The sequence below is a fragment of the Podarcis filfolensis genome (genome assembly GCF_964270895.1).
Source record: "Podarcis filfolensis genome assembly, chromosome: 1".
Lineage (NCBI taxonomy): Eukaryota > Metazoa > Chordata > Lepidosauria > Squamata > Lacertidae > Podarcis > Podarcis filfolensis.
Window position 1 is genome coordinate 47281424 of NC_139604.1, and position 12053 is coordinate 47293476.

The following is a 12053-nucleotide window of genomic DNA, read 5'->3' on the forward strand; positions in this document are numbered from 1 at the left end:
GACACTCTCAGACAACCTACTTAGAGTCCTTCAGGTTTCCTTAAAAGCTTTTTATTTTTAATATCAAAAGTATAATTCTATTTAATATCCAGTTAGGCACATAATTAAAAGTGCAGAAGAACTAAAAAGGAGCAGCCTTCACCTGCCAGTTGCCATCTCCTCTAGTTTTAAAAAATATAAAACAGTTAAAAGATCATGTCAAGCACAATTAAACCGCTCATGGTAGCTATGCTTACTTGAAACACTTTGAGAACAAAATATAGTTTCTATGGTTAGAATATGCAGCTTTGTTACAACCAAGGAAGCTATTTAAACCTTTCTTCCACTAAGAAAAAACTTAAGGTATTTTCTCTTAAGTGGAAAGAGAAAGACCTAGAAAGCTATTCCTTCATATTCAGGTGTTTCAGCACATAGGTTAATTATTTTTAAAAGATGTCTTCTCCTGTCCTTCAAAGTTCCAGGGTGCCACAGGGAACAATCAAGGCTTCCTAAAGGTCAAAAGTCCTACAGGTCAGTCACAGAGGTTTGGACACCAGAACCAAAAGCCTGTCTGTACATTCCTGCATTCTTCACATTGCGGTCACGGACAAAGTCACGGTAGTGGTGTCTATCCACTGAGTGGGCCGAGGGTGGGGACCACGCGTTCCATGCACTTCCACCACGTTGACAGCAGTCACCAGCATCATGGGGCCTGGATTGGTTTGGGGAATGGGATGAGGCACAGTTAGTATCTAGACACAAATGAGGAGAGAGAATGGAAGGAGCAAGAGGTAGCTGAGGAAGTGGCAGACTAGCAAGAACAAACTTGTTTAGCGGCAAGCACAATGCGTGGTTTAATGAAATGAAACTGTGGACTGTCAAGTCAAACCCTCCACGGCTGCTACGACATCATGCTGGTTTCAGGGTGACCAATGCAACAGTTAATTTGAATACTCCCCCACTTTTTCACATGGCATCTACTCCATTCAGAAAATGAAATTAGAAATGAATGCAGATACCTATCCAGCCCACTGGCTTATCATGGCTTACTATAATATGAATGGCTATAGATTTGCCTAAATGTGCAGGCTTAACACTATATTCCTTCTTTAAGCAAAATACCTGATAGGCACAGCAGCAATAAAGGATTTAAATGACACTGTTAAACATTTAGGACAAACATACTATTCTTAACAGGAGAACTACTTTGACGTATCAGAAAATAGTTTTTGAGTCTGAAGCAAAGAAGAATGATAAAGAAGCTCACCATAAACACTGTGGCCCAGTTCGCATGACTAGTTTCTGAACAAGTCAACTTCAAACCATGGATTATGAAGTTTGCGTGTGTAACTAATTACTGTATTGTTTGTTTTAAACCAGGACCTCTGGTTCATATGCAATGGTAAGCAGCAAAGATAACACAGAAGAAGTCCTCATCCTTGCTGCACAAGTGAGGGGAGGGGGAACATGCAGAAGCCTGACGCTCTGAGCTCAGGAAGGCTTATCCACATAATGCTTAAACCATGGTTTAACATGGCATGCGAACGTGGCCAGGGAAAACAAGAGTATTTCATGCACATGTTATTCAGAATTAACTGATCTGGATCCTGCTTGCTTGGCATGGTTTCTGCCATTTTTCCTGTACCCAAATTTCATTTTAGGAAATTGTAAAATCAATCTTCTTAGATATGCGCAATTTTCAACATTAACACAGACACAGTGTGTTAATGAATGAAGCTGTCCTGGACTTGCCCAGTTCTGATTAGTGCATGCTCTTGGAAAACCATCTTGTTATGACAGAAAATCTTTAGCGCTTCAGAAAGAGGAAGGGCTAGTTTTTTCTCCTCCGCTCTACTGCTAATTAATGCCTATGAGCATAGCTGGAGTTGCTCCATATTGAAGATATCTTGGACACTTGGTTCCTTAATATTACACATCAAGGAAGTTTGCTTTTTAGCTGGATTCAGAATCACATTCTTTTATGTTCTGAATTCCAAATTTCCTAATAATAAGTATTTTAAAATTAACTGCATTAATGCATCTATAGATCTGAACTTCTACACCTACCTATTGGCATAACCACTGATTTTAAAATGGAATGAAGCACTTCCCAAAAGCTTAGTGTGTTCAAAGAAAACTTAGGAATGCCCATTTTGGATGACAGCAAATGATAACTATAATGCCTGTGGGGGTTTTGACCAGGAAACTGCCTAAGAATGCAGGAGATTAGTAAAAACCTTTGCTTGGCTTCCTGTCTCCCACACTTACTCCTACTAAATTTGATCAGAACACTTGACTGAATTGAGTGTTGCTGCCAAAGCCAGCTAAGGAAGGCAACTCAACTGAACAAGACTTTTAGAATTCTTAAATCCTTCAATCTAATAATTAGTAACAGTCATAACTATTATTTTCAACAGTACCATGCCACTTTTGGTGCTATTGTATACACGAGGGGAGTTTTCTCAGGGTTTTTTTCTTAGATAGTTTGAGTATCTGATAGTCTTTGGCTGGTTTCTGGAGTGTGTGGGTGTACGCATGTATATGTGTGTGCTGAATATTTAACCATATTCAATGCTTGTGCCCTAAAGCCTGTAGTTCTACTGACAGTACAACAACTATCCAATGAAGACTGGGGGAAAGCCTATCAGTATGGTTGTGAGACCGCTACTGATCAGCTTATCCATTTTGGAAAACACAGTATGACAGTTCTGTCTGTTGTAATGTTCCACTAAAATCGCATCACTATGCAATCAAGCAGCATCGCAGGAAGAATATGCACATCAGAGTAAAGGAGATTTGAAAAGCATGCAAGATACCAAGCCTATTGCAAAGAAGCCTTCTTTAGAAGCAATTTCAAATCAAATCAACTCCTGTTTCTTATGTTGAGGATCTGGTTCATTGCCGTATGAATTCAAACACCACCTTTATTTTATGAACAGCTCATCATAATGGCTGCCAGCAATAAATTTCAGGGTTCCAGAGTTTGTGGAAGTCTTTGCATGTACAGCTACACAAGGCCCTACAGGTGTTCACACTGTTAGCCTAGACTAATGTCTATTAGCCTAATGGAGGGTAGGAGTGGAACTTGGAACATCTGGGCAGGTCTGCTCAAGATGGCCCTATTCTTTGTTCTCATGGGAGCTGGTAATCCCTGAAGATGGATCACCAGCACCTGACATCCTAGCCCCACATCTGCTCTGCTCCACTATCAAGGCAGCAACAAACATGTTTAAAATTGAATGTGAATTTGAGAAGACACAGGCTGCTCATTCGCCCCTTAAACACAGAGCAAGAGTACCTTATGATCAGGAATTAACCTTGACAATCCTGTAAAACCTAAGTGCAAACCTAACTTTGGAGTTTACACTGAATATCCTTGTCTTCACAATCAATAGATTAGGAACCTCCACAATAAAAAATGTGAACTCATAGTAAACTCTCTGAATGGTGTTGCATTGCTTATCCTTTTGAGTGGCACTGTCAGCACTGCAGCTCAAATTATGTCTCAAAATGACATAATGAAACACAGCCACGTTTCCATACATGCAAAGAACCATTCCTTTAAAAATGTTCAGATCCTTTACCAAATTAAGAAGTTCAATGCACCATATTTCCAACAATTTTGAGCTTAAATAAAAATTCTCTAAAGAAGGCTGATGAAGTGAAAGGAGCAAGACCAAAGCCAAGCTGTGGGACCAGACCAATTAAAAGGGATAAGAGGTTGATGCAGGAAAGCCCCATAGGCAGCATCGAGACATTCAAGTCGCTCTCCTCCAAGCAGAGACACACATTCCATCAATGCATCCAGCTTAATCTCATTCCAAACTTCAGACTGAACGCAACACACTTGACTGACCATACAGCTCCAAACAATTCTTTACTGCTTCCCCTTCCCCTGACCCCTGAGAATATCAGCACAACCTGTTAAAATGCATATATACATGCCGAGTTCATGTATAACATTAAATCATAGTTAGAAACAAACACCTGTTTAATGTGAACAAGCAGCATACTGGGGCAGGATTCTCTTGAGTGTCCATTTTACTCCTCTCCCACTGCTGCTGTGCTGTTCCACCATTAAACAAAACCAGATGTTGGCTTAGTGGTGCAAGAACCATCACTGGTGGCTTACTATGAGGAGTAAGCCAAAAATGAGCATTTAATGTTTGCATTAAACTAATGTTTTAACATCATCTGTGAACTGGGCCGTACCATGCAGAATAACAAAAATGTAGGCTGCTTGATGAATATTTAATTCTGAAATGGAAGAATGCAGATTTCCCCACAAAATCCCAAAGTGATGTAGGATCTACTCAATATACTGCCCATATCACATACTGGGCTACTGCTGAAGCGAACTTACACCTGAAGTTCTGAACACATGGTCCATGTTTTCCTCCAAGCGCCCAGAGCCAGTATAGGCACACAGGGCGAGGATAAACAGACAGGTTGTGTGACAAGTTTTATCGAATATGCACGTCTGCTACAGTTAAAAAGTTCTCCTTGTGCCACTAAGGTCTGGAATAGACCACTGCAACACATGGATGGAAAAGCTATAATATCCAGGGGTTAATGGAACAGGAACTATGGTGAAAAACAACCCTTTCTTATCTATTAAGGTTTCTGTAGCTCGTAACAGCTACCGTACTTCCAAAATGGTCCTTTTTTACATAGCAGTGGTATAGGAGTGTGTAGCCCATATGTATATCTAGGGCAACCAACTGTACCTGCTATAATTAATTCTTTCTTTTACACAGCTATTAAAAGTGCAGGGACTCTGCTGTCTTTTGTATCTGACCGCCCTATTGACTCATATATGCCTATTTTACAGCAGGCTCTTGTGGTGGGAAGCCAAATTGGCAATTTCTCTCAGTGGAAGAGATGTGTATATACTATATGTGGTTATACACACTTTGAAATTTTAATTAATATTAATGAAGGGAACTACATGTAGCAAAAGCCTTAATTGAAGTTACCACACACTTACTTTTCTTCGCAATTGTACTGGGTATAAAAAAGGGAAAATCTCTCGAGCAATATGATGCTGGACTGCAACTCCCACCATCCCTGATCACTGACTCTAACAGTTTGGGGTAATGGGGTTTGGAGTTTAACATCATCTGGAGGTCCACAGCTCCCCACCCATTTTAGAAGGAGAACGGGAGCAAATTGAAGTTTTCCAAATTCTGCAATTCACAGCACAATCACTGCTGTGCACATTTCTAAATACACCATTTATATTCTTAGAAGCAGCAACTCCTTGATAAATCGCTAGAAGGCTGTTAAAGCATAGTCAGAGCTGTTTGGAGCTGGAGTCTAAAGACCACACACAAGAATGTTACCAAAAAGCATGTGCACAGCAGTTATACTGAGCTTATGCAAGACAGGCCATCATACCAATAAGGCAAAACAGAATTTAAAAAATAAAGTATCACCACCTTACAATCACCACCAGTGGGAAGGAAGAAACTGACAGAGCAACCAAGAGCTCAAGAGAAAAACCTCCAATTTCAGACACTGGATAAATCAAGGGCAAGAGAAAAGAGAAAGCACCTTTTGATTATGTTTTTGATCATAGCTCAGAACAGCTTCAAGATATAAAGCCAAAGTCAAGAGCATTTTTAAGTCAACAGATACAATTAGCTAAGTTTGCATAAAAGACAAATACATCTGAACAATTAGGACCACAAGTTAGCGATACTTGCTGTATCACTGTTATAACCACTTCGAAGTATGTTTCTTTACAATTAAATAGCATACAAATTAAATGAGATCAAATAAATAAGTTGTACAAAAGCAAAACAAATCAGATTATGATCACATGTCAAAGGTTCACTGCATGGATGGAACAGCCTAAGATAAATTTTAAGTCTACTGCATTGTAATGCTGCAGTTTTTCAAAGTGTCTGAGAGAATTAAAAGTTTTTCTCCAAGATTAAATTGTCCCCTTTGAAGCAAAAAGTATTTTTGAGCCAGAATGGGGCTGAAACCTAAGTAATATGGTCTTATCTTGATGGATAGCCAGAGCCTGGACCATCAGGAAAAGGAATTTAAATGAAATATAAGCTCTTATTTGCAACCTTTTCCATTTTCTTAAGTGAACCCCTCCTGGTCACTGCAAAAAACAAATCAAAAACCAAAAACCTGCAGCTGTGAAGCTTGATGGTTTTATAATTTTTTTGAAGAAAAGCCTGCAGTAATGAAAAGTATGGCTTTTCTCATCTGGCCAGAACTTAGAGCACAATCCTGGTTGAAGGACAAGTCATTCAACTCACTTCACTGCGGGAACACATAATGAGGGTGCAGAATAGCAAGGTGCTACCCAGCAACACTGGGACTGCAAATTATGAATTGACAAAGTATCCAAATTAGGCTGAAAAGAACAATCTATGACCCCCACAACAATATATCCTTTTTAGAAGACACAAATATGAACAATATCAGTTGCAGGAAAGGTATGTGAAATGACCAATAACTCATCATTTCCAAATCAGAGCAAAGTGAGACCAGAGTGACGCACCATTTCTTGTCTTGCTGGCTGGTCCCGGGACTCCGTGGGAGATTTTCTATTTCAACTAAGACTGGCCCAGAAGGAACTGCTGTAACTGAGGGTAGGGCGGGCATTGCACTCCAGTTCTTGAAAGACAAAATACAAAGCAAAAATGTAGTTTTGCCTTCATTGGGTTTTTTTAAGCCTTGAAAATGAGAACACAAGGTTTTCTACTTTGGTTTGTAAATTTTCATATTAGCTTAACATTTATGGCCAAGAGAACCAAATGATCCAACTTTCCATTTACTACAGGTTCTAAATTCTGAGGTCAAGGCAACTGCATTTGAGATTAGTTTACTTTTGACGCAAAGACTTAGAAAAATGTTAAGTAAACAGCTTAGACAAACTTACTTGCTGTGATCCATTATTTTGGCTGAAAACATTATTTGGAAGGCTGAAATGGGGAAAAAAACCAATAGTTTAAAGTTAATTTATCAAAGATCAAACTGTTAGGATTTTAAGGCTTATCTGGGTCTGCCAGCTCCAAGTAGGATCAGCAACAGGGACATTAATAAATAAATAAAACTGAGGCCAAACCAGCATTTTCTGTATTTACATTTGTATGCATCACTTGACTCCAAGGCAGCCCTTACTTTGACTGTTTTACACTAAGATCTCACACATATGCTGGACTTTTTCCTAAGCCATCATAATCCATATGAAGTTCTGGTAGGCAGAACTTATCAAGGCAAATCTTATCAATCTGCATGAACAGGGGTAGGAGTGCAATAAATCAAAGCCAAATTTTCAATGATGGTAAGAGTGAAATACTGAGCCCTGATGCCTGGAACCAAAACACATTAATTTATCTTATCTGTGTATGTTTCCAGTTCCATCAAGGCATGGTTGTTGTGGTTTCCACATGAAGCTAACTTGCACAGATCTGTTAAGTCAAACACCACACCATAAAAAGCAGGTATGAAAGAGCACTTCTTTCAACAACAGCAAAAAATTCACTGCTGATCTAATAACTTTCAGTGAAACGACATGCATCTTTTAAAATCAATTTTAATCAGCAATGTTAATTAGCATGCATAGTCAAACATAGAATTGATTAGCTCTAGGGTGAACATACCATGATATCCTAATACCACCATTAAAAATAAGTAGAGGGAAGATGGCAGACTCCCATGAGGCTACCTACCTCTTTCACTAACTAAGAAAAGGAGTAAAAAAATAACTACAGTAGGATCGCATCTTGTGGGGGGGTTACACTCTGGGGTGGGGTAGCATGTGAAGCCAAAATTGGGTATAGTCAGAACAAGCCCAGTGTGGCCATGCCTACATTTCCAAAGCCAGCACACCAAACAGGCTTTGCGTACTGGGCACTGGGAGGTTGTGGACTCCTGGGAAATCTTGCAGGGTTATCCCAAGGTCTTGTGAGATCTCCAGAGTCTGTGCAAGACCTTCCCAGAGCCTGGTAAGCAAGGCAGAGCTTACAAAGCTCTTTCCATGGCAGGAAAATGTGGCACAGAAAGAGCTTTTAAGCTCTCTGCCTTGCATGAGTTTTACTGTTTAATTTAAATGGTGTCTAATTCATGAAAAAATACGTAAGCAACAGGAAAGGGGCTTTTAACATATTATCAGAGAATATTCCTGATAATCCTATATAAATCTTTACTGTGGAAGCCTAATGCCGACAGGTCCTCTTACCTAGTTTCTTCAGATTTATGAGTGTTTCCTGTAATAAAACAAAAAAATTGTCCAATATATCAATTACACAATATCAAAAAGCTTGCATTATTTTTTTCCAAAGATACTTGTGCAAAGTGTTAGGGACACACTTTAAAACAGACTAAAACTTAGAATGTGCAGGGAAATAGGTATATACTATTTGTAGGGTTACCTATCATGAAGCTTTACCAACTTTCACAACACTTCCACTAAATACTAGGGCCTTGCATCCAGTCCAGACAAATCCAAGATTCCAAATGGATTCTGGCAGATCCATGATTTGTCTAGACTGGGTTGAAGCAGCCCCAAGCACCCTAGGTTCACCTGGAGTGGTCTGGGATTGCCAAAAGGGGAGAGGGTGTTCAGGCAGCAACAGGTGGGGGAGAGAAGATGATGCAGGTAAGAGTCCCCTTGTCATCAAACACATGGTTCATTAGGGTTTCAAATGCTGAATAAACATTAGAACTATGAAAGGCCCCAAGTCCAGCTCATAGCCCAGATTGAGCATGATCAGGATCACCAATTGGGCCCTGAGCCGAACTGCGGGTGCCTGGCACAGCCCTAGTAAATACAATGGATAAGTCGGAAGACAGGGAAGGAAAGTCCAGGCAATTGCCCCATTAACAATATTGTATGCTGTTTGTAGAACGGGCAAGGATCCAAAGAAACTGGCTCTAGGAACTCAAGGGGGTGGATTTGATATTCTGAAACATCAGGCTCTACACTCATGCCACAATAGTTATTAAGCACCTTTTAGTTTCAAAAACAGTTTAAGCTACAGCATGGGGACCAGGTATTCTGTTAGTTAGTGTAAGTCAAAGTAGTAATTTGGATCAAGTCGAGTGGCACCGCCTACCCATGAGTCAAGCTACCTCTCATTTGTAGCGTTCTCCTTGAGTATCGCTTGCTAGGCCTTCTTTCAAAAGATGCCGATCGTCTGGCTTTGTTGGTCTTTGTTGTCTGGTACTCTGTTTTCCCACTAGATTGAAGTGGAAAGAACAAGAGAAAACATTTATATTGGAAAAGTTGATGTAAGTGACAGCACCCAATTATCCTTGCTCTTCTAAACACTTAGTTCTCATGTGCTTTTGTTTTATTTAAAGCCAGTCATATACATACTATTAGATTCTATAATCATATTAAACAGACATGATCCTTACCAGATGACATAGTATAAAATCCAAGAACAAAACAGAGACAAGGAAAAATGGAATGAAACAAGAAACATGAATAGGATGAAAACTATAGTCCATATGTGCACTCAGCTGATAATTACTGCAACTGTATATATTTTGTGCCAAAAATATCAGTTTCATCACAAAAACCTACATTTGTAGAAGCTAAACTTTACCCCCACTTCCATTAAATCATCTCTACATTTTGTGTGAGTCAGCCGAAAGACATGGCGGAGAAAACTCAAGGAATCACTAGTACCTACTAGAGCAGTTTTGTAGAATGGAAGTGCTGTTTGACGCAGCCCTTTTGAATACAGTTTCAACTGGTGAGCCAGCTATAACGATTGGAGAAGGGAAATGGTCACAGTTCCACATCCAATGGTTACAACCATCTTAGATCACTGTGTAATGTGTTCCACACTGTGCTTCCTTTGAAAAGCATTGGGGAACTTAATTGGTTCAAAATGAGCAGCTGGACTACTCACAGGAGCCCAATCATCAGATCTGAAGACACCAATATTACATTGACTCCCCTGACTACCAATCTATTCATGGGCTCAGTTTAATATTTTTTAATGCTTTATCCCCTAAATGGGGGAGGGAAAGTAGGGAAGGATGTATACTTGAGCTGAGTAACTACAAATCCATTTCCTCCAATTAATAAGCATATGCAAAAACAGTTCAGGCTTCTTTCTCTAATCACGAGATCTAGAAATTCAGTATTTTCTGGATTTGGCCAAGGCAAAAGTTTGGCTTTGGTATTCTGCGGAACACAGCAGCAGAAAGGCTTAACACACGGCAGATTTTCCATGCCTACAGACTAGTTTGACTGAGCTAAGTGCCTCTTTCAATCCTTTCCCTTTATGCCAATAAGAATCTGGAGTAGTGACTACTACAAACAAAACCATGGACCAGCTTTCTTTCCTGTGCCTTATCTGAGAAAAAGTCAGGGAATAAGGTACTGAAGAAAAGAGACTGCTGACCTGTATCTGAACCTTGACCCCAGCCGAATGAAGCTTGACCGACTGGAACCTTTTTGGACGGGTCCACGGAGGCGGAAGAAGGCATGATGCTCGACTGCACATTTCCACAAATGTTTGCAGGCCTTTGGGTGATCCAGCCTAAAGACGAAAGTGTGCTCCTGCTCCTTGCCCTTAGGGGGGGGGGGGAAAGGACCACCACAGGGGCGTTTAGAAAACTACTATGAATGCTACCTTCAGATCATTGCAGCTACAGTCACAAATTGCAGGCATTCATAGAACCCGTAACTCAAAAGGTAGGTTCAACCAAGAATGTTATAAAATACTGACGGGAACAATGTGCTCTCAGTATTTTATAACATTACTGATATAACAGGATCTTCCTGTTTCCTTGACACAGAATAAGCCAGAGAGATAAAATATAAATAGCAGAGGATCAGTTTATCTTTTTTGTTATTATGACAGAAAAAAGCATTACAATTATAAAACATGTTATACAGCGCTAGTCACTTAAAGGGAAAACTGCACAACTTCTTTAAAAATGCCAAGCCACAACTGAAGACATGTGCTGAGCGATATGTTGCCTTCTTGATATAGGAGCTGCTATATTTTGTGCTGACTGTGGATTGGGAGTGGGGAGGAGAATAATGGTTTTCAACAACTTGAATAGCCTGACAAGAAGAACAAACAGAATGGAAAAGATTGCGTTTCAATTTTCCAAGTGGTTTGTTCAAGATAGTTGACATTTATTTATTAAAATCATTTTTTACTTCTTTTTAAAGAAGGCTTGGAGCACCGGTGTTTACAATCTGCCTTCCCCTAGGCTGATTTTCTAGTCTCTTTACCGAATCAATCAACACATACTAATTAGGCACTTAAAATCCAACATTTTTCCTTGGAAGTAATACAAAGTCAGCCAAATTTCTCCATAATTAATAGAACGGTAGTGCTGCTTCTGTAGCAATATGCCTTATCAAATGCAAAGAGGAAGAAACCTTACATTACTATTGATAGAAACTTAAAGATCACTCTTGAAATCCAGTGTATTATTAGTGATTAGAATACTGAACCCTAGCCTGGGAGAAGTAGCCAGGTTAAAATCCTCATTCAGCCATGATGAAAACCACTGAGTGATTGATCTTATGCTAGTAACTTTCAGCCTATATCTCATCGGGCTGTTATGAGGATAAAGTTGGAGGGGGTGGCAGATGAACAAACAAGTGCTGGCCAGAGTAACTTGGTGGAAGAATGGAATACAAGAATACTAATACTGTATGCGGAGGAGATCAAGTAACAATGTGTTACTTCAAGAAGATGAACAATGCCTGTTGGTGTTAAAATGATATCATGTTTCAGCAGTTAGGTAAATGTTTCAACTATCTGTAAAAGTTACTTATTATTCATTCTTGGGTAGAAAAATAAATTTTAAGGACAGTCTCTTCAGAATATGACAGGTCACTATTCACTTTCAAACACTAATTTTCACTAAGTGCCTATTACAATCAATAGGAAAAATGTTTACGCTATCACCCACAACCATCCTTAATTTATTTTGGCTACGATACTTATGCTTAAGCTAACTCACAACAATAGAAGCAAGATGAACAAAGACTTCCTTCTACCTGTTCATCATCTTCAACCACCACTAGTGTTAATTTATTCTTTCTGAAGTCCAACCTAGTGATCTTTGGCCTG

General features: G+C 39.5%; 1 protein-coding gene across 1 annotated transcript in view; it reads right to left on the minus strand.

Moving 5' to 3' along the window:
* EPB41L5 (erythrocyte membrane protein band 4.1 like 5) overlaps positions 1–12053 on the minus strand; it is a 58548-nt gene that overhangs the window by 24651 nt on the left and 21844 nt on the right. The window contains exons 11-16 of the mRNA XM_083584964.1: positions 11981–12050; positions 10362–10531; positions 9076–9182; positions 8183–8210; positions 6881–6923; positions 6500–6615 (exon numbers count right to left, since the gene is read on the minus strand). Coding sequence (XP_083441090.1) covers positions 6500–6615; positions 6881–6923; positions 8183–8210; positions 9076–9182; positions 10362–10531; positions 11981–12050 — 534 coding nt within the window. The remainder of the gene's footprint in view (positions 1–6499; positions 6616–6880; positions 6924–8182; positions 8211–9075; positions 9183–10361; positions 10532–11980; positions 12051–12053) is intronic.